This window comes from Lepisma saccharinum, chromosome 1, assembly GCF_977018435.1.
Source record: "Lepisma saccharinum chromosome 1, izLepSacc3.1, whole genome shotgun sequence".
Taxonomy (NCBI): Eukaryota; Metazoa; Arthropoda; class Insecta; order Zygentoma; family Lepismatidae; genus Lepisma; species Lepisma saccharinum.
This window is the reverse complement of record NC_139229.1, coordinates 212,359,182-212,386,994: the sequence shown is the minus strand read 5'-3', so window position 1 is coordinate 212,386,994 and position 27,813 is coordinate 212,359,182. Positions and strand designations below refer to the sequence as shown.

The 27,813-nt window shown below is 40.2% G+C and overlaps 3 protein-coding genes across 3 annotated transcripts in view; 2 read left to right on the top strand and 1 right to left on the bottom strand.

Moving 5' to 3' along the window:
* Positions 1-27,813, top strand: part of LOC145991596 (zinc finger CCHC domain-containing protein 17-like) — a 76,079-nt gene that overhangs the window by 8,591 nt on the left and 39,675 nt on the right. The gene's annotated exons all lie outside the window — the stretch shown is intronic.
* On the bottom strand, positions 9,862-10,182 carry LOC145988744 (uncharacterized). The gene has a single exon (XM_083123881.1). It carries the CDS (start codon positions 10,180-10,182, stop codon positions 9,862-9,864), a length of 321 nt encoding a protein of 106 aa, XP_082980007.1.
* Positions 13,321-18,502, top strand: LOC145978915 (alpha-(1,3)-fucosyltransferase C-like). The gene has a single exon (XM_083111889.1). The coding sequence runs from the start codon at positions 13,332-13,334 to the stop codon at positions 14,568-14,570; it is 1,239 nt and encodes a 412-aa protein (XP_082968015.1). The 5' UTR covers positions 13,321-13,331; the 3' UTR covers positions 14,571-18,502.

Below are 27,813 nucleotides of genomic sequence, written 5' to 3'. Positions count from 1 at the left end.
TTAAAAAAATATTTGTCAAGCCATAGCTTAAGAAATGCTCTAAAATATTTGTCTCTTTTTTTTTTAATGTCCAAAAATTTAGTTTAGGCAGATATTTGAAAGTGGCGTCAGAATTTGGAGCTACCTCAGAACATGAAAAATCAATTTTTCATCCACCATCTTGAAATGCTTTCAACAAATGCAAATGCAAAATAAAACCATTCCCTGGGTGTATCTATTTGCCATGTGAAATTCAGCTTAAAAACTCTAAATTTGCTACAGATATCGTGGTCTCAAGATTGGTGACTTTCCCCCACCCTTCCTAAACCACACACTATATAACAGAGTTTTTATTAATAACCTCAAGCTCAAATAATGTCCTAACGTAACTGAGACTTGTTTTTTTTTTAAAACTACGAAAATCTAACCTAAAATATTTGCATAACTTATAGCTCTTGCAAGGCATGTTAAATCAGTCTGTCATCCACAATCTTTAAACAAAATTAAAAAAATATAATGACCAGTGGCTCGACAGCCCTTGAAGGGCCTAGGCCGATCTCAACTGCCAGTCTCCCTCCTACAATCCTACCTAGAGGTGTGGAGATCTTCAACCGGTAATCTAGGTGATGTGGGGTCAGCACGTCGAACCCTCAGCCGTTATAGGAGATTTCTGGGTTACGCTACTCACTCGTAGCTCCCAAATTTCCTCACGATGGTGGGTGGTCACTGGTCCTATACACAGGCTGAGAACCCAGAGACTGAACCCAGGTAGACTCAAACCCATGCCGTCCCGCAGTCGGAGCTGAAAGCACAATACCTTAGACCGCATGGCCACAGAGGAGGACTCCATCTTTAAACATGGTGACAATTTTTTCTCAGTATGTTTACCACCACTCCTCTCCTAAACTATGAAATATAATTTTAAAAGGTTTACTGCAAAATTGCAGACCGACGAATTATCTACAATGACTGAGTTTAGTTCCTTATACTCTGAAAATGTATTCTAGACAGTTTTCTGGAAAAAGGTAGCATGGTAAAGAGTGTTCGTGCAACATGAGGAAAATCAGTTTTTCATCACCATCTTGAAACACATTGTTCAGTTTCACTCACAGGTAATACCATTGCAGTCTGTGAAGTTTTCTAGCTGCAGAAACATGTTATCAGAGTCGCTAAAAATGAGTAATTTTTTTACAGCCAAATGGAAAAGTATTCACAAAAACTGAAATATACATTTGGAAGTACATGTATTTTGCCACCTTTCCACGAGATGGCAGGTGTGTGCACCATGCGCATGCTGAGAGGCAGTTGTTTCAAAATGGCAGCTACGCTTGAGACTTTCGACACAGTTGAGCTGCGGAGAGTGATTCGGTTTCTGTGGTCAAAGGGACAGAAACCACCTGAAATCTATCGTGAGTTGTGTGCAGTGTATGGTGACACGTGCATGACATTCACAAATGTCTGTTACTGATGTGCAAAGTTCAACGCAGGGCATGTAAATGTCTTTGATGAACCCGGATGGCCTTGCACGTCCCACACACAGAGCAATGTTGATGCTGTGGAGGCATTGATTCAGGAGGACCGGCGGTCAACAATTCAAACAACAGCAGATGCAGTTGGCATTTCATATTGCAGTGCATACTCTATCAACCATGAAGAACTTGCGTAATGCAAAGTGTCAGCATCTCATAAAGAACTTGGGTAATGCAAAGTGTCAGTGAGATGGGTCCCCAGACAACTCACAGCACTACATATGGAGGACCGTATAGGATACATTATTGAGCATTTGCTCCGATACCGTAGGGCTGGAAACACATTCCTCGACCTCATGCGTTCAGTCTCTGCATTTTCGGTCTGGGTACAGGACCAGTGGCAACCCACCATCGTGAGGAAATTGGGGAGCTATGAGTGAGTAGCATAACCCGGTCCCGGAATTCTCCTACAATGGCTGAGGGTTCGACGTGCTGACCCCACATCACCCCCATTACTGGTTGAAGATCTCCACACCTCTAGGTAGGATTGTGGACTGTAGAACTATGGGTTACTAAGATAATTGTTCACTGCAGCAGTAGTTCCCAACTTTCTTAGTTTTTTGCATTGTTAGCACATCAGTTTTTTCATTCTGATTATTTTGTGGCACCTTAGGTCAGAAAATACATTGCAGTTGGATTTATGTATGTTAATGAGATTAAGATAAGTAAGATATAATGAAACAATACACTAATTCTTGATTTTATTTAATACATTTTTTGGAGTATTTTGTTTAGGTTAAATATTTGTTTCATATTTTATTTACTTTGAAATAATTTTGTATTTTGAACCATGCTCCATAATAAAGAGCTCTGCCATTGTAGCCTGTGTGTGAGTTGAAGGCAGAAGTGCAGATTTTAAATTTTTATTTGCATTCTCTGTACATCATGTTCCATAATTTTCTTCACTGTTGCCCATTACATGGCCTGTCAGCAACAGTTCAGTTCCAAAGAACTGGACTATTAATTTTGTTACTGTGCCATGGGAAACTTGTGTGCAATCAGTGTAACAAATATTGATGATTTTGATGCATTCCTGCATTGTTAGTCGATGTTTGGTGACCTGCAAAACAAAGCATACTTGTAAATTTGGCAGGTGGTATTTTTATCAATTTATCATCTAGCCTAAAACCGTTTGCTAATGTGATTATCTGGTGAAATTCTAATTTAATTTGACAATATCATTATACACTAACCCTCTTCCAATGTAAATAAATCAACCTACGTCCAATTCAAGATGGTATCCTGGATTGTAGATTGTCACCCACATTTCGAAACTGCAGGGCTGTAAGGGAACTTATGAATCACCCTGTATTTTCAGTATTGGCAGTAATTTCAGAGCTTAAAAAGCATCATTCCAAAGTCATATATTTTATTGAAACACTTACTTCAGACTTTGCTTAGAACAGGAGTATCCAAACTTTTCTTTTGTATACATATATGTAGACCAGTGCACATATTACTGAACCAATTTGTTATGAGCCATATTATATTTCAGCTGCACTAAATATAATGGATAGAAATAAAACTGTATGTTTTTTCCATATTAAGGTTGACTACATAATATGTCTTAGCAGCAGTGCTCGAAGTGCAAAGCTGTCAGCTGTCTCATTGTGACTATGTTAAACAATAGAACCATATCCCCAACTAGCCCCAAGGCTACCCCCCCCCCCCCTCCCAGCTAAGAATTTTCACTTCAATGGTTTCTTGACAAACTGGATGTGGTCTGCAGTTGTTTGGGAACCTTAGAGCATATTCAGTCAGGAAGTTACATTGATTTTTCTGTCGCAGTAGTGCATTTGTATGGATGCTGCATGGTGGTAAGAGTTTCTCTCCCACTCTCCGTAATAAATCCAGGTTGAATGCTCTCTTATCTGTCTACTTTTAAAATTAAAACAATAAGCTTATCTGAGCAAGTGGAATGATTGTACTGTGGAACCATTTGCATGTTTACAAAGAAAAGAAGAATTTTCTTTCCAGGGGTTCCTTTCTTGTTATGTAGATTATTTTAAAGCTATTCTAACTTTTTGCCATCTACATCCAAGAAATGAAATGTCCCCCTTTTTTTTCAGAAACAGAATACCATGGAGTTTCTCAAGGATTGGAATTTAAGTATGGCATTTCCTTTGCTGGAAATATAATCAAATAATTAAGGCATTTTTGTGTTCTCTGATGGCAAATGCAAGAGTTTAAAAATCATGAAAATATTACAAACAGAAGTCCAAAATTTTTGCTGACTTAAATCCAATTTATAGCACTGGAAGTGAAATGTTGGAGTTTCATAGTGCTTATATTCAATTTGGTTTTCTTACTTTTTCCAGACTTGTATGCCTCAGGCAGGGGTTTACGTCAGGGAGGTGTAAAATCGTATTTAGAGGGTGTAAATGTAAATTTGGAGCCAAAATGCCATATATATATATTGGGCATTTGTGAAAAAATTTAGTGGGTGTGTTAGAGGGGTGTGTGGTATGCCTACCTGAATTTTCTTTCTTTTTTGGGGGGGGGGGGTTGTCCAGTTGTCCGTGGCATGACAGAATATGTGGGAGCATTCTGCATTCCAGGAATATGTTGAAGGATTGGTGGAATCATCATGCACTAGCAGCAATTTCTGTTGCCTTATGTCCTACTGCAAGAGGAAATTATCTCTTGACACCCATCCCTGGAGGAAAATTCACCCCAATTCCGATTTACTACTTTCATTTCGATTTCAGACTATACATTTTGTGGAGAACTAGAGCATTAACTGAGCCATACAGATTAAGGAGTTTTAGCTATTCTTATATATTTTAAAATAGTTTCATTATTAAATATGTTGATCATTGAATGTTTTGAATATGAAAGAAAGTACCACCAAGAGTCTTCTGCTAAAAAGATACATATTCGTTGACTCTAATTCACCAATATCCTCTATAAACATCTTGTTACATTGAGATAACCCAGTAACGTGCACTGAGGAGTAGCTAGTCTAGCAGAGATAGATCAATCAATCTCACGTCTCTAATTATTTTCAAATCACAATATTTATTGTCTTGAAGCCTCAGTTCATATGCAACACTTCTTTCCACGCGCTTCTCGTCCCTCGATGTGATCAGCTGGCAAGGCTGGATACCCTAGCTGGCTCTTCTTCTGCCTTACCAGAGCCAGGTATAGACAACCGCCCGAAGGGAAAAGAAATATTTCTGCCTGTACCTCCCTTGCCCCCTCCCCCCCGTTCCAATGGTTGAAAGCCCGTGGTTTCAGGTCCTCCAGTCTATCTCTTATAGGACAGATAGGGGATTGGTTTCCCTTCGATTCCTTTGTAAATCCTCTAAAGAACTCGGGGGAAAGTTTTCTGCAATGCTTATGTTCTCTGTATGTACACAAGCTTTTAAACGTTTTACAATATATATGTATAATATGGGATGTAGTTTTACTTGTATTATGTGCAGACAAAAACATTATGGTATCTTTTATCTTTTTTTCAAATATGGAATATATAATGATTAAATAACAAATATTTGCTCACGTTCTCTCTCGCTCTCGTTTTAGTAGTGTTTTATTTAAATATACTAATAATTTGGCCTCCCAATAAAAAATGGGTAAGCTAAACAGTCGTAAATACCGATGTATTAATTTGGGCAAGAAAACGCGCGTTCTAATTGTTGTTGTTGGTTTGGTTTATTTTACTTCACCTTTCTGCCACATTTGGTTATCGCGAAAGTGAGGATGAGTGATGATATAATGAAATTGATAAAGGGACGTCACAAAGAACAATTTAGGCAGAGATTCGAACCCGTGACGAGCGCGCATTCTTGTTCCTATGTGTTGTACTCTGCAGTGAATAATGAAATAATTTGGAATGAAAAATGTATCACAGAACTCAAAAAGCCAAATGAATATTGTTGAAGAAAGTAGAAAAAAGTGTGTTTTGTTACCTGTTTATCTCCTCTAATATATGGAATTTTTGCCACCTCCCATCGCTTTTTCTAGCTGTATAGATTTAATCGCTATAAGTAGCTAATGAGCTTATGGAAGTCACGAGGGACAATCATAAACAGAGAACTCTGGACTCCTGATTTCACAGTGCCCTGCAGATGCGCTGGGAGGAAATTATTTGTATTTTCTTTTCCCTTTCTTTAGCGTTGCTTTTCCACCACTTTACCTAACTTCTGCCATGACGATGAACGTTGATTAAATTAAACGGATGAAAAGTGGTTACAAAGGAACACTCATGCACAGGCCAGAGTTCGAGCCCGGATACTTCAGTAACGAGATCGGGAGATGGAGAAATTAGGGAAATCAAGGAATGCAATTTTTTTTGGAAAAACGTTAATCATTTGCAAATATGGTGTTTCAAAAATCCAATTGAAATGTACGTACCACTGAGTAAATACGCAGTTTGCTTTACCGATACCCAAGTATCCAAATAGTTAGAGCTTTCCACTCATCTTTGTTGTCGGCCGACCTCCGTGGGGGAGTGCAAGTGGCCCCGGATCGGTACCAGGTGGACGTACATAGTGGTTTGGATCCCACTTTAAACTGTGGGTCCAGTCCCGATTAGCTTTTATGTACATAAAGTGGACTTAAACACCAAATCAACCAACCGCGGGGTAGTGGTTATCACTGCACGCTATGACACCAGGAGTTCCGGATTCGAACCCCTACCCCGGCATGTGTTTGTCTCTTCATTAATTGTATTGTACCATCTTCGCGATTAACCAAATGTGACAGCGACGCTAAGTAGCATAAATCAAATCATTGATTGATTGTTTCATTTCGTTTGTTTTACTTGGGCTTTTCCTACACTTTTGGCTAATCGTCAAGATGGTACGATAAAATTGATGAAGGGACAAACACAAATAACACCCATGCCCAGGTCGGGGTTCGAATCCGGGATCTCTGGCTTAATAGTCAAATCAACGTGTTTTGGATTTTCGAAAGTGGGTGGGAGTAACACGTGCTTCTTTTCAGTAGTCCTTCCTCATTTTGCAATCCTTTCCTTTCTGTGAGGTTCTATTTTTAGAAATACTGGGCCCTAAAGGGGGGAGGGGATTATGACCCACACCAACCTCCCTTGGGCACGCCACTGATTGCTACCTCAATGTCGACATCACTGCACGTCACTGAGATAATCTTTTCTAGGGATGATATATTTTAGCGCCCAAATATCTTTCTTTGAACTGACAATTTGGAGAGATTTACCTATCACTGCTTCCACACCATCGCACGACAGAAACGAACATAACCATCACAATGGTACTGTTGCATTTAATGTCTATTAATAATATACTTTAGTTGGTATGTATAATGCCTATTTTGTAGTTTTAGTGCCTTTTTTGCTTGCCTGTTTTTGAACTTTTAGTGCCGACATTCATAGCTCTAGTCAGTGATGAAATCCGGGAGTAGCCCGAGAGGGAAAATCCACTCCGGAAAATAAAAATCCCCTCCCCGAAATCTTCAGTAACCTGACAAGAGCATTCGGACAATAAGAAATTTTCTAACCATGTTCATTAACTTTTTTTACTTTTTCGTAATAGTAACCACTAAGTCCTCTTTATAATTAAAAGTCAAAATAATAAATTAATATACATTATCGTCCATTTTGATAACTGACTGCAGGCGTAGAAAGGTCATTCGGGGCCAAGAATAGGGGTAATGACAAAATTAAGAAATAGGATGGGTCTTGTATGCTTCAAGCTTCAATGAAGATGTCAACTGAGGGGGGGAAGGGCAAGGAACCCACAGACAGTTTAATTGATCACAGGTATGCTGTAAAAGAGCCTCGACGTATTATAGTTTGCTGTACATGTAAGCAGTGGCGTGCCCAGGATTTTCGAAGTCGTGGTGGACTATTTATACTTTTTGAGGATTCGGTCATCATTTTGCCATCTTTTATTGCCCTTGACGTTGTTTTATAAAGGAATACTAGGCCAAAGGAGGGGGTGGGGGATGGCCTCCCTTACTTGGGTACTCCACTGCATGTAAGTTATTGCATGCTATGTTGATATTTTAGCGATTCTCATAATCTCATTCTTAAAATGATAGTTAATTATACCTAATTACACTTAATTTCATGAAGTAAGGAGAAATTTTAACATGTTAGTATTGTTTTTCCTGGTATTATAATTCTGTGCCTGTGTCTTTCCCCCGTGAAGTTTGATATCCTCTCCGGAGGAAAGTGACTGGATTGAACACTGGCTGTAATGGTGGCCATTTTCTCTTCCTTTTCCTTTCAAACGCTCTTCGATAAGTTATTACCTTACGGGCGGTATGCTGTTTTCCAATAATTCGAAATAGCCAACTTCTCCGATGGAAGAAGTTAAGTCACCTAACTGACACTTGCTTTGAACACACAGGAAATGCTAGATATCGATTAAGGATGAAAAATGAGGCTTGACAAAAGCCATGTTTACCTCCGCCCACAACTTTGTTCCGCCGAAGGCAACTGCTATCGCAATGAGAATGGGAATTTGCAGCCGAGGCAGGCGTCGGGTGAAAAGCTAGGTTTTAGGCCGATTGGTAATAATAGGCTGTCGCTAGAAAACTTTATGTACTTGAGTGAGCGGGGTAGGGTTTGTATTTGGTATCTATGGAAACAGGTTTGTTGTTGGGATGGGGAGATAAACAGGGTGAGTCAAAAGTCCCGTAACAGCTCTTATAACATGTAAAGGAGTTGTGCTCGGTACAATTGGTCATAATAGGAACAAGATAGGCCCAAGGCGAACCACAGTTGTATGTATCAAGCTGATGTCCGCCATATTGTTGGCCACCATATTGAATTCAACTCCAAGACTTTAAATGGGAAGGGTGTGATATGATAGATCAAATAGGCTACAATATCTCGAGAAATGTTGTGGTGAAGGTATTTTTCAACATTTCTTTAACCAGTAAAAAGTTAAACGCATATTTGCTAATTGTAATATCTGCTCAGTAAGTTGTGCATGTTCCTGTATGCACACTCGTAGGCGTTTTTCCCACACACAGAATATTTCGCAACTTCACAGGTGTGACAGTGTCGCAAGCAGCAACTATGCGATCTCTCAGATTCGCAATATCACGGATTTTTACTGCATATACCGATGCCTACAAATGTTCCCAAATGTAAAAGTTCAGAGGTGTTAGATCCGGAGAACGTGTAGGCCATTCAACAGTTCCCGGCTGCCAATCGATCTACCGGTAAATTGACGCAGTCTCGTGTCCAGAGCAGTCTTCATCTACATTTCACATTGGGCAGCTTCTTCTACCTCTTGACTAACACTGTGAAATGTGCTGTGATTTTATGAATACAATTTTTCGCCTGTTTACGTATAACGTTTCGCACATTTAGCAGTTCGCAAGCGGTGTAATTATTTCGTGTTACCTTACGCAACAGCAAATACATTTCATAAGACTGTTGTGGACACGAGACTGCGTCAGTAAAGAAGCATTTCGTCTGTTGCAGTATCACAGGAAGAGAACATCGTCATGCAATGTTCAAGCCTCTAGATATTTCCCATTAATAATGTCTAATCACAATAATAAGTTAGAAGAAATAACTCGCATTTTCACAACTACCAATATTCTCATTTTTCTTCATCACTTCGAAAATTATTTCTCAAAGATAGCTGCTATACTACAAGAAAGCAAATTCAAAACTAAAGTAACAGTTCAACTATATGTGCCTAGTCATATCATAAATTCTATTACAAAGTTAATAATGAACTACACGCACAGTGAGAAAGCTAATGTATTAATATTTGGATGTTACAAAGGTACAGGTCTTGCCAACACAGAGCACTAATCACTGTTCAAAATGGCCACCTCTGGCCTTCACACAGGCCCCTCTTCCTACAGACCATGCTCTCCAAAACGGACCACAACCTGTAGTCCAACGGGCTGAGGTCGGGGCTGCTGGAGGGCCAATCAGCCGGAGCAATGAAATAGGCTTATTCCTCTGAATCCACTCCTGTGTGGTCTTTGCCTTGTGGGCCGGTGCTGAATCTTGCTGGAAGCTCCACGGCTCATTGTTGAACATGGTTCGGGTCAACGATTTCACAAGTGGCTCCAACACTGTCGCTTGGTACACTTTTGCAGATGTTTTCACACCATGTTCACAGAAGTGGAGGTCAGTTGTTCCATCGTACGAAATCCCCCATCAAACCATCACTGAGGCGGGATGATGGCCTCTGAGGATCCGTGGCGTGTTTTCACGAGCTTCCTGGGATGTCGAGGCATAAACACTGTCGTTTTGACGATTGTAAGACTATTCAATCGTGAAGATTTTTTCGTCCGTGAAAAGGATCCTCCTGTGGCCACCATTTGCGTAACGCTGAAGGAGTCTTTTTGTTTTCTGCTCCCTCTGGACCTTAAGCTCTGGAGTGAGGAAGTGACCAGTACTTCACCAATAAACGCTGAGTCCTAGGTCACTTCGGAGCACACGCGACATTGACATTTTCGAAATGTTCAGCTCTCCAGCCATCACTGCTTGTTTCCGCGCCGCCACTGCTTTCACGAGCTTCTGGCTCTTCACGCTGCGAGGTCTACCTTTCCTGGGGCGGTCCTCAATTGTCCCTGTGTCACGGTATCTGTTGATGGTCCGATGCACGAACATCGTGCTGATATTCAGCTTTTTCAGGTTGTTGAAAATGTCCGATGGTGATATGCCAACTTTGTGCAGTGCGATTACTGCCACACGGTTCTCGTATGCACCCCACTCCATTCGACTCGCAATGAAATTCACCTTTCCGCTACCACAGCCAAACACACAATGATACTGGTTGTTGTTTGATCCAACATTGCCCTTGCCAACCAGTGTTGCCATCCCTGTCTAAACTTTGTAACAGAATTTATGATATGACTAGGTATACCCAACGACAGATACAATATTGGAGGGACAGAATATTTAAAAATTGTTGTTAAAACGGAAGAAAAGGGTGTGGTATAGTGGTTAGAGTTCTCGATTGGGCTGCTAGTGGTCCCAGATTCGACTCCTTACGAGGTGTTCTCTTTTTTCAATTTTTTTTTCATTAATGAAGAGCATGGTGACATTATTTGTAATAGCAGAGTAAAGTGGTTACATTGTTCTGCATTTTGAATTTATATATATATATATATATATATATATATATATAAATAAATAAATGAATTGACACACGTTCAAAGGGATATTTTCATGTATAAGATCGTGAATTATGATACTCTAACGATAATTGTGTACTGCTTCAAAGACATTGACAAGTATTGATGAAATAACTATTTATATTTGTGGCAATTCAGGACATACTAATTTTACTCATTTTCCCACTCGATTTCAATGCAAAGATACCTCCACAAATATCGACTGAAAAGTTTTCATCGTGTGCAATTGTCCATTAAATGTTTTCCCCGATTCGTACTACCTTCGTTTTCTTTGTTACAAACAAGTATTCTTTGCACATTACATGTAGGAGGAGAGTTGCATCTATATTTCACATTGGGCAACTTCGTCTACCTGCTTTCAGGAGCGAGAACTTGTAGGATAGTGGTTACCGATAAGGATTGTCAACCTGATGGTCCTAGGTTCAAACCCTTCCGGTGGGAGAAAATTTTCATAAGTTTTAGACATATCCCATTGTGTTCATTGTCCACGCCGTGTGAAACGGAATGATTCAGTTTGGAATTAACGAGAGGGGGGGGGAGAAATATTGAATTACAAAATCTCCACTTCAACGAACCGAGAAGTGGAGAAAAATTGGATAATTCTTATAAATATTAAAATTACATTCATGGTTTTAGTGATATAATCGCCGGTAAAATCAAAGATTTACGTAGAAGATTTTAACTTGCTCTGTACTCAGTCAAAGGCATTTCGCACAGATCTAATACATTCTCCAATACATTTGAAAATGTTATTGAATGTTTCATGTCGAAAATTTGATCAATGCATCAATTCTTGACGCTGTGACGATATTTTCTGCAACTACTACCTCTTCTCTCCTCTCATCTCCAGTCCTTTCTGTTCTTCTCTTCTCCTTCTCCTTTCCCCTCCTCCTCTGCTTTTATCTAATATCGCATTCCCTACTTTTCTGGCATCTTGTATCCATCCCACTCTTCTCCACTCCTCTTATCTTCTCTCCTGTCTTCGATTTGCGACTCCACTGCACTCTTCTCCTCTTCTTTTCGTTCTTCTCTTTTTCACTTTTTTACTCTACCCTCCACTCCTCTCTTCTTGTCTCCTCCTGTCCTCTCCTCTCCAAACTCCTTCTCTACTTCTGTCATCTCGTTTTCCTCCTCGTATCTCCTCTTCCTCCATTTTCCTCATCTCTCCTCGAATCTTTTTCCTTTCTCCTAAATACTTCTCCTATCCACTTTTGTCCTGTATTTTCTTCCCTCCTTTAATTTTCCTCTTCCCCTTTCTCTCTTCTCCTGTCTTTGGCCCCTTTCCGTTTCCTCTCCCCTCTTTTTTTTTATGTAGACTCTTCAGCAATGAAGTACTATAAAATAGATTTTCTTTCTTTCAGAAAGTATTTCTCATTTGCAACAAATATAATACTGATATTTTTTTTCTAGTTTTATACAATAATACTTGGTTTTATTTCTTTCTCGTATTTCATAAATATCTATTGTGCATGTGGCAACCCTGAAATTGAGCCTAACTCTACACGCAACCCACCAACGCCTTGTGTAAATTGGGTTGCCTAGTTTAAAATGTCGTTGTCCTAAAACTTTTGAGAGACACAACTACTGTAGTGACAATTAATCGTTAATGTGAGATGAGGTTCGACTCAGAAAAACCCGTTTCGCTGCTTTGCCCAGACAATTGCCGATTGTTTTGTTACCCAATCAAAACTTGAGGAATTTCTGTTTTATCTTCAACGTAACAAGTCTCCCTACGGGAACTGTTCAGAAAAGTTCAATGATTTTAGTGTTAACAGTACTATTAATAGCATAGGCGTCGCCAAAAAAGGAGAGTTAGCCCGTTGGTAAAACTTAAATGATAGAAAAAGATGCTATTGACTTCTGCGCCTCGAACGCGGTTTACAGATGGCAGCACTGTACTTGCATCATTACCTTACATATTCTCGCCAACCGCATGTTCCTATAGGAGAAGGGGGGGAGGGAGTGCAGGTAGCAAGTGCTGCACAAATTTCTCTAGTAAGATAAGTATAAGAATGGACTCCCGATCTCGCCATGGAAATTTCCGATTTCGAGCTGCGACATGAACATTTTTTTTTTAGTGTCTTGCTCATTCATCAATTTCATCTTCATTCGCCAATAGTGGCAGTAAAGGGACGTAAAATAATAAGAAAGAAAAGTTTTGGATCCGGATCCGAAAATTCTGGATCCGGATCTGAAAATTCCGGATCCGAAAAATTTTAGGATCCGGAATTCGGGTCCGGCAGGATCCGGATCTGGCCATCCCTAATGTGAACTATGGTTTTGGAGTGTATCACATTATACCTTCAGTCTGTTTTATGCCTTAAATTGCGTCGCGCCTCTTGTCACTTTTGGCTTATCGCGACGATGAGGATGAATGAGATTAAATTGAAAAAGGGACATACTCACTGCAAGTAAAGTTCCCCGAAAATTGGGTTATTCGTACAGAACACGAGTATGGTAACAATAATACTGTCCATGGCCCCCCCTCGGTCCTCTTTTAGCGTCGCCACTACTCAGGTGAGAGATAATAATGTGAAAAAGTGTGAGGAAAAAACTAGTTTGTAGCTTGCTGCGTCATACCATTGGCCGAACCCTCGTCTGACGTAACGGGCGCTGCCTTCGCACACCAATCGACAACGCACGGCAAGAGAACGGAACAAGGTCGAAGTTGGTGCGAGCCATGCCAACCGAGAAAGCAACAGGCATTAGTTACGGATCCTCGTGGACGGAATGCAGACCGTCGGCAAGAGCGGAGGATTTTACCTCCGCCTGCTGATCCAATCGCGAAGCAAGAAACGCGTTCAGTATGTGTTCCTGTTCGTTATCTTCGTGTTCTGCGTGCTGTACTATCGCGTCTACTTCCAGTTGAGGCGTGCGTTCGCCAAGACGCGCGGAAGAGTGGGAGAACTCGGCGGTCTGAAGATCATTCTGTACGCAAACTCGTACTACGATTTCCCACACTTCTCCTTCGGCGAGGGTCGGCAGCCTTTCCTCGACCACAGGTGCCCGGTGAACACGTGCTTCGCCACGGACAACAGGTTTCTCTTACCAGAGGAGGAGTTCGACGCCGTGCTCTTCCACATGGGGATGTACCCGACCAGCCTCGTCGAGGTGCTGTTCAGAACGTACCTAGAGACTCCGTTGCACAGGAAGCCCCACCAGCGGTACGTGTACTTCAACCTGGAGCCTCCCGATAGGGCATCCACGACCTTGAAGACCTTCGACAACTTCTTCAACTGGACGATAACGTACCGGCTAGATTCGGACATCCCCCAGGTGTACGGATGGATGTCCACGTCCAGGACATACTCCGGCAGGATGGACACCCCCGCGGTGTGGAAGCGTCCCGAGTTCGCAACCCCGTTCCGGTCCCACCGGACGACCAAGACCAAGCTGGTCGCGTGGTTCGTGTCGAAGTGCGTGTCTCAGAGTGGGCGCGAGTGCTACGTGCAAGAACTCTCCAAGTACCTTCCGTTGGACGTCTACGGCACGTGTGGCAAGTTGAAGTGCAGTAAAAGTGATCAGAGTGCTTGCTACGAGATGCTAGAGACAGACTATAAGTTTTACTTGTCCTTCGAGAACTCCATGTGCAAAGACTACGCGACAGAGAAGCTGTTCAATATTATGCACCATCGTATAGTTCCTGTCGTGTACGGGGGAGCCGACTATAAGGTTATAGCACCCCCTATGTCTTACATAGACACCAGAGACTTCAAGAGCCCCAAAGAGCTTGCAGACTACCTCCTGTATCTGGACAAGCACGAAGAGGAGTACAATAAGTATTTTTGGTGGAAGGAGCTTTACACGGTACAGACAGGTCGTTGGCAGGCGATGTGCAAGTTGTGCGAAATGCTACACCAGGATCTTCCATCTAAAACCTACAAGGACATATATAGTTGGTGGAACTACGACAATACGTGCCATGACGAAGGCAAATATAAGCAGTGTGATGTGTTGTCCAGTTTGTGATGTCACACATTGTTAACGATCTGAAGAATGTGTTTTTCTCAGGTAGTAAAAGTACTTACGTGCAGTGAACCAATGAAAGTGAAAACTTAGTTAAGGTTTTGTGTTTATTTTTTAAAATTTTAATTATTTTTCTCCGTCGCTTTTCTACCACTTTTGGCTAATCGCGACGATCACAATGAATGATGATTAAATGAAAGAACATTCACACACAAAACCCACACGCAGGCTAGGATTCTAACCCGAGATCCGAAGTCGGTCAATTAACGAGCCAGTTTTTGGGTTTCTAAATGACCCCTCCCCCTTTTTTGCGAGTATCATTAGTTATGCAAATTCCTACTATAGAGCGACCACAAAGAAAACCTTCGGCTGAAATCGTTCGCGCACCCTCCCCTAGATCCGTTCAGCTCTGGCCATCAGGAAACATGGTTCACCCTGCCCCTCCCCGCCTCGCGAGAGTACGGTGCACAGGAGTCACGGGTCTGCGTATATTTTGGAAGTATGTAGAGTCAGAGGCCGTTAATTTGCATTTATGTTTCTGTTATTGTACGTCGATTTTTTTAATGGTGACGAATTGTGATTAGATTAAATTTATGGACACTTACAATAACACCCAGGCTGGGACTCGAACCCAGGACCTTCAGTGGCGATGGTAGGTAAATTGTCCATCACCATATTCCTTCGCATATAACCACTGTTACAATAGTGCAATTCTTCCTTGAAACGACTCAAGTAAATGAAAAAAAAATTAAATCGAGTCTAATAATTTGCCAAACTGAGGCCTCCCCGATGGTGTAGTGGTAACGTCGTCGCCGCCTTGTAATCAAGGAGTCCCGGGTACGATACCCGGTGGAGACACATAGTGGTTCGAATCCCACTTTAAACTGTAGGTCCAGTCCCGATTAGCCTATCTGTGAATAAAATGGACTTTAAACAACAACTTAAACAATTTGCCAACCTTTCTCTTTGTCATTAAGTACCAGTATTCAAATTCCTCCCACCCCTTCAAGTTTTGCTTTTCTACTTTATGTTGTTATCCAACAATGGTTTCTTAAATTATTTAACCTTGTAGTTAAATGTATGTAGTTTCTCTTTATACTTTTGTTTCAACTTAATGTTCGCACTCGTAAATTGGGGAATCACCTACCGTACTATGAATAGTTTTGAGACTTGAAAAGCTTTTCTTAAATCGTCTTTCGTATTGTTGTTTTATTGCGCTATTTTCGTTACATTACATATTTTATTTCTTTGATGTAATCGCGATTACGAAGATGAATGATTATGCAAATTTAGTAACCAGAAACCTTTTGGTATGGTTTGAAATGTAGTCGCCGGCAATAAAAATGGGACATTTAGAATCTGAAATACATACTTCTGCTATGCGTTGTGTGTGTTGCTTTGCTCATCGCCGTGGAGTTAGGCAACACACACAACGCATTGCAGGAAGTGTGTGTTGCTTTGCTCATCGCCGTGGAGTTAGGCAACACACATAACGCATTGCAGAAAGTATGTATGTCAGGATCTGGGTGGGTGTCCCATTGTCATTGGCGGTGACCGTAAATCAATCTAATCATTCCAAAACATAAAAGAAATTCATTGCACCTGTATCTTTAGGACACCTTCTCACAGGACCTTCCAATGGCGCATTTCATTCTGCAGTTCGGGCCTCCCCGATGTCGCAGTGGTAGCGTCGGCGCCTTCTAATCAAGGGGTCCCGACAGTCATTCGGATCCCACTTTAAACTGTAGTCCCAGTCCCAATTAGCCTTACTCTGCATAAAGTGGACTTTGAACACCACCTCAATCAATCATTCTGCAGTTCAGTACAATACTACGTTTTACATCAGCCCGTGGTTCCACCGAGTGACGCCCAGTTGTCCCGTCTAAAGGGACAGTGTCTGCACAGTTCAAGCAGAAGATTCCAAACACAGACACTCATAGACGCCCGCAGGATTTTTTCCGGAGTGGGTGATGCAATACGCTCTTTCGGTTTGAAGTTATTGTGTTACTGCAACAACTTGTATCAGTTCATACTCACATGCGTACGTTTATCCCAGTTGACTAATATTAGGAAATATTATTTCTTTTAAGCCGCTTTCACCAAAGTAGTAGTGTGTGTGTTGAAGACGTCTGATCACAATTTATTCTCTTCGCCATTGTTCAAAATTAGTAGACCCCGGCACCACATCACAGGCACTTGTGTTGTCTGCTGCCCATGTGTGTTTGTCCTGTTATCAATTTCACCTTATCAAGCATTCACCATCTAGCCAAAAGTGACAGAAGTTTGATGTAAAATAAATTACATCAATCAGTCAGTCAAGTGAAAAGTGACAGAAAGGGGGCGTGAAATAAGCAAGCCCTAATATGCAAGCCGTGTTATGTAATATTTATTTCCGTTGCTATCGTCAGAGGCCTTCCGGCCTTCCTCGATGGGCACCAGTGAGCCACCTTATAATCAGTGGCAATCCCTTGGCCGAACCTAAGTTAGACTGGAGAACTTGAGATTATCTTCTGTGGTTTTCTAAGACAGAACTTTCACGCACCAAACTACGAGTACGTACATCCAGTTTTGAAAGTCAATTTTCACGTGTAGAAGTGAATTTGATAAGCTTCCATCTAAGCCTGATTGCCAGGGCAGTACTCGCATAATTGCCTTTACCAACAACGAGAGTCTTCCCTTAGTGCCAAAAGCCTAAAGAGACAAGAAATGTGTGTATTTCTTGAATTTTTTGTTTTACCTCTAAGTGTACTACTACACATCGAAGCAATCTTCCCAGTTCTTTCGGGCTAGCCCGCTTGGTAAAGTGTAACGAAATGAATTAAATAAATACGCGACTATTATTTTACACACAATATTTAACAGAATGCACAAATATGTGACATTTTTCAAGTACAAAGTTAACATTATTTCCGTAAGGAAAACATCATGGCCGTATCCAGTAGTTTCGAAAGGGGCGACATAACCGAGGGGGGGGGGGGTTATGCTTTCCTTTTGTAAATAGCCATTCCTATATTTGAAATATTTTCCAGTATTGGGCTTTGTAAATAGGAATGCAGGGCTAAAGTGGGGTGGATTCAGTGATCGTTGCGCTGTGTTAAATTAATTTCACCATATATAATTTGTTTATTTTACTGTGAACAAAATAGTTTCAACGTGTGCTATTATTTGAGAGATAATGTATTCCTGAGTAACATATTGAAAATATCCAATATTCCCAGGTTAGTGATTTTTCACACAACTCGTCCCCTCCTTATGCCTTCATATTGTGTATGGTGTACAGTGTGGAGAATGTGAAATTCGCATATGAACGTTTCTATAAATGTCTTATATCAACATTTCTGGAATATAAATATTGTCTTGAAATTGAAAAGCTGTTTTAAAACACTTCGATTTCTTGTATGGAATTTAATTGGTGCTTGATTTTGAATAATGTATATGGCTGTTCATGTAGCCTATATGCTTTGGTTTCAGTGTTACAGTTGTTTACTTATCTGTCGTGAATATTTTTTTATGGATCGCATTATTATAAGCATGTGTGCCGGACCCTGTGGCCGAGTGGTTAGCACATCGCGCTGCGACGCCAAGGGTCCCGGGTTCGAATCCCGCTCGGGCTTGGTTATTTGTGAATGTTCATGAATTTCATTATTTCATCACTCATCCCCATCTTCGCAAATTAGCCAAGAGGCACAAAACGCGATGTAAAATAAACTAAATGAATCAATTAATCATTATGAGCATGTGACAACCAAGGAGAGTGTTTTCAGTAACATGTTAGGTGCCTGCATGTGTGTGGGGATGCGGCATGTCCTGAATGCTTTTTTTTGTGTAAACTGATTGTGACAAAGCAGTGTACGAAACATTTATTTTTATATCCGATATACTTAGTGTAGAAATATATATTTGCAAATAGAAATTATATATATTCTTATTCAAGATGATGCTGTTCATTATTATTTTATGACAGTTTTAGAACTATCTGGGTGAGAGCCTAATTTTAGATGTCAACGGGATCTTGGTGATCATTATTTACTCTGTATTAATTGGTGACAAATTGATACTTTTACAAGTCTCGGGGGAGGGGGTTAGAGATATCTCCTCCCTTAATCCGTCCGCTACTATATCTTTTACATGGGACATTAATCGTTTAATTTCTTTATGAATCGATGGGTGTGTAATAATTAATGTATCCTGATTTTTGTAAAAGTAAAGAAAAGCTATCCCATGTGTATTACAGTGTGCCGTAAATCCAGATACGAGGTGTGGAGATACATCCCCACACATTCCCGATTTCGGCTAAATCGGAGGTAATGTGATCTAAATTTATTACAGGCCTTAGGACAGCTTTATATAGGGACCTTGTCTGAAATATTCCCACCTGAAATTACCCACCCCGAAAATCGAATGTGGGCAGTTAGGCACCACGATACGACGTAAATGTCTTTGTAGTTTCTCTGTCTGGGCAATAACTGTTAGAGCAGCCTGGATACATAAAGTACATTAAGAATGTGAATGAAACATCCATATTTCCCATAAAATAATTGCAGTTTGATACCTAACCGGCTATTGGGCTCAGGGTGCATTTAAATCGAAATTTTGTCAGTATATTCTAGTTATAAAACCTAATGTGACATAAAAATTGTATATTGTTTTATATACATAATGATATTCATTATATAATATATTAACCACACACACACACACAGACACTGTTTTCATTAATATGTGGCAACATTTAATATTTAACTTAGTCTAGTCTAGGTCACAACAAATACAGGAACTAAAAATATGAAACAGATTGTGATCTACATGCAAAGTTTTCTAAATAAATATTTGGAGGTTTTCAAAAACTTTTTTCCAAAGTAAAATTTGCTCTAAACCACGAAACTTTTTAGCGGTATGGGGAAATTTCTGGGCCAGTGCCACCCCTCCCCTTAACAATGTCTCTGACAACGTTATGATCTTGAGAATCGATTCGTCGTGACCTCATGGTACCTAGTAATTCGGTTCCCACCTGAATCTGTGCAACTAATTCCAACTACATTTGGTGCCGAAGATATTACTTTCCTTTTGTCTTACCGCTTTCAGGATGTTCAATTGCTACGGCGGAAAATAAATATTTGGGTATCTCCGTCTCAATAAAGTGCTTGATTAGTATACCGAACTGCGTCCCTCTGGTTAACTCTGATAGCATCTTGTATGTGGACTTTTTGTTCTAGGCATAGTGGAATAACGCATATTGCAAAATCGGTTGGAAAGCTGGCACCAGAATTAAGCAGTAAGTTGCAGCTGCGTATACCAGACTGCATGCATTTCTTTTGTGCACTCCATTCTCTCAACGAGGGAACAATACTTATTTTACATCGGATGTGGCGGAGCTTTGATTTGCACAGACCTACCTATTTTCCCGCCATAGTGGTACAACTTACAACAGAATTGGTAAACATTAACTTGTTTACACAGATAGGTGAATCGGGGGCCTACGGTTTAAAGTGGGATCCGAACTACTAATACGTATGTGCTTCCAGCGCATATCGAATCCGGGACTCCTTGATTACAAGGCAATGACATTACTGGGAAGCCCAGCTTGACGAACGTGGTGGTTTTGTACACATGTGATAAAAAGTAATCGAACATGCTTGTGTGGTGTACAAGACATTATGTAGTTTTCTTGGGTTATTGATTAGCGAACCGAGGAGCTCACAAAAGTACGTTTCTGTGGGAAACCGGCATTATTCTGGCATTTCAGACGCAATGTTACTCACACACAGTGTTGCCTACCTTATTACGAGCATACTTCTTCAAAAGTTGCCCAAGTCATAAATTGAGTACGATTAAATTGAACGAGCCAACTACAGCAGTACCAGGAATGGGTTGTAATGACCAATTATTTTTCAAGTATTCAGCACAATCTTCTCTTACACCCGGGATGAAGGAAACTGGTAAGGAATGGTTGTTTTGGGAAATACTACTTCTGGTTTCTTCTCCGACAGTTGAGATTTTCGCTCGCTGCAATCTAAACGGACATGTAAAACAGGCGTATTCATTAAAATGGCGAATCATTCAACTCTGAGTTGTAAGTATAGTTGTAAGTATATCTGAAAGGTAGGCAACCAAGGTGTTGTCGCGCAGTTCAGATTTCTGTATAGTGTGTTGGGTAGACTATATCAAAATGTATTGTACAGTACATTCATGTACGTCCGGGCCGTCCCCCGTGGCGAAGTGGTTAGCACATCGAGCTACAACGCCAGGGGTCCCGGGTTCGAATCCTGGCCTGGGCATGGATGTATGTGAGTGTCCATTCATCAATTTCATCATATCACTCATGTCCATCTTCGCAAATTAGCCAAAAGTGGTACAAAAGGCGAAGTAAAATAAACAAATCAATCAATCAATCAATGTACGTCCGGAAGGGAGACAAGGGGAGCACCCCCTCCCTGGAAAATGAATGTTCATCAAAAAAGTATATATTTCATACATAATTACATTTCAATCAGTAATTTATAAATTATTATAAGGGCGTTGAAAGAACATGGTAATTTCAGACTGAAACAGTGTTTTTTGAGGGGCATCACTATTATGGAGGAAAGTATGCCTCCTTTACCCCCCCCCCCCGGGAAAAATCATCTTGCTCGCCTCTCCCTGAGAAAATCCTGTGAACGTCCATGTGTACAGTCATGGAAAAAAATACTTCTCTATATAGCATTAATATCAATAATCTTTTGGGGGAGTACTTCTTTCCACGATTGTACATACCCCAAAATTTACAACTCTTGTGGACAATTAGCATAAGTGTCATGAACCTCGAAATATAGATTCTATGCATGGTGACAAGAAAGGAATATGTCGATATATGTGGTTTAAGCAGACACGTAAATGGTTCCAGATTGTGCATGCATCGGCCAAGTGCTCTATAGCGAATTAGTAATGTTGGATCATCTCAGAAACCTTCATCAGTTTCCTCAACATCGGTGATTTCTTTTTAATCTGTTCGAAAACTAGTTCTCTCGGGTTGGCGTGGCATCCCAGATACTGAGGAAATCCGCGAACAACTAGAAGGTCACAGCTTGTTTCATTATCGTATAATGCACGTAACAGCTTGCACTCGCGTCTAACCCAGAAACGTATCTGTATTTCGTCTTCTCTTCCCCCCTATACCCATGTTCTTCCTACGTGCACATCCCTCCTCTATCTCCTTCCACCACCTACAGTACAAGACATTTCAAACTGGGCCACACGTTTCTTCTTATCTCCAAAGAAACGTGTAAACTGGTTTTGTTCAAATATCAATGACAATAACATGGACCCTTCCAGGCAAGGTAGTTTTCATTGCTAGCCAGACTACTTTTTACCTGTAGAAGTTACTGCTATAGGTGACAAATCATGTTATCATCCGTTTCTTTGGAGCCCCTTGCCTGCAACCTAATGTATGACTTCAGTTTTAACCGCACTGGCTCCAGACTTTCCACCAAATTTTGGTGACTTGGTTTCTCCTTGATATCTACATTATACTCGTATGTCCTCGTGATCACGACTGCCACAATCTTCGGAGCTGAATTAGGTGCAAGGACATTTTAGAAGAATGTACAGATCAGCTTTTGCCCAAATGTAGGAGGTAATCATCAATCATCGGGTTATTGATACAAACTGGTGAGTGTTCATGGTGTATGAATAATCATGGTATCTTCAATTTCTCAGTATTTACCGCTTCGGCAGTGAAAATAGGGTGTTTAGCGTAGTCGTGAAATTCCAATTTGCAACCGACCTCTCTCATTAGTTGGACTTGCGGTTCTAGTAATAATATGCGGGGTTTCCTAACATACTGCATTTCAACATTGAGGACAGTTGTTTTATTTGAGCAACAAGTGTCTCAGACATCGATAGATTAATGAGAAGACCTTCGAAGCCAAATTTTGTTGAAAAAAGCAGCTGAGAAGTCGATAATCTGCATGGCAGAGTGGTTATCAATAGACCTAGGTTTTTAGGTTTTTATCCTATTTGTTTCCTTTACAGGTATGTAAGAAATAATAAGTTAGTCGGAGTTTCGTTAAAAAACGCAACTGATGAAGTTTCATAGTGCCTAAAAAAACTATTTTGCTTATTAGAACCTATTTTAGGTTTATGCGCCTAAATCTAGCCTTTTTTAAGGGTTTACAGGATTTTTATGTCACACATGGCATTTGCTTTGTTTGGTCACGAAAAAAATCAATGACGACCGTGTTTGAAACGTACTCTGTCGATTTCCCTTCCTCCAAGTGGATGGTGATTTTTCAGAGCTCTAAACAAAACAAAATATCTGGTGCCAATGTTACCTGTACAATCCAAAATGGTCTGATCTGTGTTGTCTTGCTCACTTTCGCGTCACTTCAGAGCTTTGTTGCATTCACGCCTTGCAAGCTAACATTTCAACATTACACCACTGACTATGTTTTTGTTAAAAGATTATTTTCAGCATATAAGATGATCCTCACAGACAAAATTGCGGAGTTTGACTGTGGATAACATGAACTAACTATTCATTGATTGAGTTGGTGTATTAAGTCCACTTTATGCATAGTAAGGTTAATCGGGACTGGACCTACAGTTCATAGTGGGATCGGAACCATCATGTGCCTCCACCGGTTATCGAACCCGGGACCCCTTGATTGCACGACGACGCTACCACTGCGCCATCGGAGAGGCTACATTGTTTCCTAACTATACGGCGAGAAGTAAAATTTAATAGCAAATTTCCAATGGTAAGTTCTGCCATCGCCGTAGGGTTAGGCAATATACAACGTTATGCAAGATAGTGCGTATTTCAGGCTATAGGTGTCCCATTTTCATTGCAGGTGACTATACCTAATCAGAATGTTTCAGGAATTTTTAACTTTTATTTTTTTTAAACTAGTTCAGGATTTTTCGAGATTAACTTTAGATTTTTAGGACCTATTTTAGGGTTTTTAGAGACTATTTTAGGATTTTTAGAGACTATTTTAGGAACCTAAAAGCACACTTTTTAGAACCTAAAAATCCACGGTCTACTTATCACAACGCGCTACGACGCGTTCGATACCGTTCGGGTTCGAATACCGACCCGGGCATGGGTGTTCTTTGTGAGTGTCCCTTCATCAGCTTCATGCCATCATTCATCCTGATCTTGGCTATGAGCCAAAAGTGGCAGAAAAGCGAAGTAAAATAAACCAAATCAGTCAGTCAGTCTAGAAGTCAATCTAGTAATAAAGTCGCGAGATTGGCAACTATGTGGATGGTTGTCAATCTTTGTTACTTGAAGAAAGATAGCAGGTCGATAAATACCCATTAGAGCGAGTTAAAGCCAAACCTCTTTCATTGGAGAAGTTTCACCAATACAAAGATCTGAGCAGTTCGTGTACGCGTGTGGCAAGTGTTCAGTAGTCTCCGCGATCATTACTAATTTTAACAGCGTCCTAAGAGAAGCAACAACCAGAAGTGCCACCACTTCTTCATGACAAACACTGCGTCCCCACAAAAGATGATTCTTTGTACGATTTTTGGATTTCTCGTATATGTATCAAAATTATAATTATAAATTCTAGTTGTTTACAGATATGCTATTTCACATTACGATTTTCGTTTGCACTGTAATGACTTTGGCGTCGGAAGCTTATTTCATTCTAAAATTTCTAAATTTAGGCAGTATAGTATGTGACTTTCCAAAATCAAATATGTATGGCAAGTTGTATTGCCCTTCATTTTGTGCACAGAAGCTAATTAAAACAGAATATACATATTGAACTAAGATCCAAATGACAAGATAATACCCTCGAATCTTAATGACAGTAGTTAGTATCCATTCCAATTTTCGACATCATTATTTATTGGTTACTAATTGTACATTCTCTGCGATGTCATCGTTATATCTTTAACGGATTCAAGAAAATATATGTATGTGCATCTATCTGGATACACTGATCCAATAGTGGATTTTTTAAAACTACAAGACGACACCGTTTATTCAATGCGTGCCTTAGTCTTCTACAAATTTAATTTATTGTTTAAGTAATAAATGCATATTTCGGCCGATCGTATTGAGTGGTTGACTCACGGTTTCTCCACTGACGGTCCCATCCTGGAGCCCCAGTCTTGTCATTCAGGTTTCTTTGTGAGTGCCTCTTCATAAACTTCACCAAATCATGATTATCCTCATCATCGCGTTAGCCAGGAGTGGCAGAGTAAATAAGAAAGAATACCAAATGAAAATGTTTTGTAGGTTTTTTTGCGGGGTGTAAAGGGCGATTTTTTGGGGAGGGGCCCAAATATCAACCTCTCTTCTACGTAGTACACCCTGAACCTCTGCGATAGCGTAGTCGTAACTACGTCGCTTTGTAATCAAGGGGTACCGGTTCTATAGCCGGTGAAGGTACTTTGCACAATGGTTCTGATCCCATTTTAAACTGTAGGTTCAGCCCCGATTAGTCTATCTGTGCATAAAGTGGACTTATAAACTCAAACGTAGTACACCGGCCCCCATGACTGAATGGTTAGTACAACGCGCTACGACGCCAGGGATCCCGGGATCGAATCCCGAGCTGGACATGTTTGTTCTTTGTGACTTTCACTTCATCAATTTCATCATATCATCGCTTATCGTCATCTTCGCGAGTAGCCAAAAGTGACAAAAAGCTAAGTAAAATAATCCAATCAATCAATCAATATATTTATTGTTTTCTACAATATTCCAGTTGTTTCAACAGTGCAATATTTTAATTAATAAGATGTAACCTAAACAAACGTGTAGGACTGCATCCAGGATAGCAGTTATATTTTGAAATGACAGGACAAAAATACAGCACTTGAGTATACTTGTAACCTTAATGGAATAAGTATTAAATCGATAACATTTTATTCTATTTTTATTAGTAGTACTACAAATTGTAATTACACAAGATATTACAAAACAAAATAAAACAAGAAAAGTGGGTGAGATTGATAAATATCAAAAAACTAACCTTGATCAGCTTCCGGCCAGGGGTGCCCGTCCCCCCAAGACCCTGGACGCACCCCCCCCCCCAAATTCGTTCATCATAATCCACCCCAAAATTATTTTGACAAATACATAGTAACTGATTTTAATCTGAATGCAATACCCTGTCAAGTAGCTGGCAGTTATATCTTAAAATATTAAATTTTTGACACCCTGAAAGCTAGCAAGCACATTGATTGCTCAGATAATTTGAAATGTAAGAAAATAAATTATGTATAAATAGTGTTTTCGGACGGGGAATAAATGTTAAAAGGACCACAACTTAATGATAAGTTAGAAAAATCTAACTGGGCACACCACTTGCATACGCTGGATTTTTTTTCCCGAAGGGGCTGGAATTGTAAAGGTAGATAGATATTACATAGCTACGTTCTGTTAGGAGACAGGACACAGTATAAAATATTTCTAGGGCTGAGACGATACCACTTTGAACCGATACCGATACTCTTACCGATTCCCACCGATACCGATACTTGAAAATTGTAACAGTTAAAATTTGTTCAAACTATTGATAAATTCTGGTGTAAATATTATTCTCCAATTATATGCATCAATTTATCAATAAATTTGCTTTTGAATATTCAAGAATTACAACAGAATATTAAAATAGATGTTATGTAATCATATAATCCAGTTTTTCATACAAAATTGGCGCAAAATAATAAGGAAGTTTGAATTTTGCATAATTTCCAGGATACTTTTACTCCGCGAAAGTGTCGCCCAGCATTTTTGCGGACCCTGTTAAAACCCAAAATGCGGGAAAAGTATCGGCTGGTATCGGTAGATGAATTCAAACCAATATTTTCCGATAACGATGTACATTGGCATCGGTATCGGCTCAGCCCTAATTATTTGGTCTTCATTTGTGATGATGTAATTTTTTGATACATATGTCGTATATTTTAGGTAGTCTTCTCAGATTGGTCCGTCGATAGAAACTATCGCCTTGCAGATTATGAATATGTATTGGTTTATAAGCGACATAGGAAGTATGGATCTGTTCGAACCTATTGCTACCAATTTCTTTATTACAGACTCAGCTTTTGAAATCACGTAATCCATGTCATCGTTGCATTTATCGTAATTTCACACCTAGATAATTTAGCTTCCTTTACTCTTCTAAGATTTTTCTCTGAGTTTTATCTGTGGGTTCAGCATTCAGCTTACCCCTTTACGATTATAAAATGGGTCTTTTCGCCGTATCACACAAGTCCTCGAGAGAGTTTATTGCAATACTGGTCTATCTTTCCAACTCTGTTCTTGAATTACCTTCCATAACAATTTCTACATGATATGCTAAGTCTATTGTGCTTTTGATCTCTGAAATATTTCCTAATTTTTTTGAGAGATTGCTCCAAGTATAGATTCCACAATTCGGGACCCAGAATGGATCCTTTGAGGCCGTGAAGTCAGACACCTGATGTGCTTTTCATCTGATATGGTTCGCGGGCAATCTATGTCTCTCAAGGTCTTGAAAAGATGGGGCAAACTAGTGTTGGTACAGGTAGATGCAGTTCAAAGCCTCACAACGCTGTCAACGTCTCTACCATCTGTGAGGGCCTCTTTTTTTCAGTTGGAAGAGGGACGCAAGGCTATTTGTACCTTACAGCCTTGCGCCGGAGAACCAACTGCAATCGACTTGATATATCGATTGCAAATACACTCGATATAAATGTCGATTGCATCTGTGTATAACAAGATCTCGCTTTCATGTACATAGCGATCTCTTGTAATACACCATTCTTCCTTTTGAGTCTGCAAATACTGACATACATAAATCTAAGGTAATAAAAATTGCACAAAGCACTTGAAATGCCTATCATTCAAACTAACCTACAAGCTTAAGGAATTACTTCGCAGACACAAAAGGAAGAACCTTTAGTGGTCTTACATTATATACCTACTATCTGCATACCTACATACACACTGGCTATCAAGACTTACGTCATTACATACCTACATTTCCTGAAGTAACATGGAAAAATCTCAGGGATTACTGTTTTTACTGTAATTTTACTGTGGCAAGCTGGTCAAGTTCACCCCAGTATAACAACAGTGGATGCTGAGCAAACGTAGGTCCTTCCCGACCCAGCAATATTCCAGAGCAGACGAACTCGTACTGGCTCTGAAAACGTCATGTACTACCTACCACACCTAGTATAGGGCCACCAACGCAGAAGCAGGCCTATTGTCCTAGGTGGAACTTCCACGACGTCTCCTACCAAACGGTAGGGAAAAACCTTA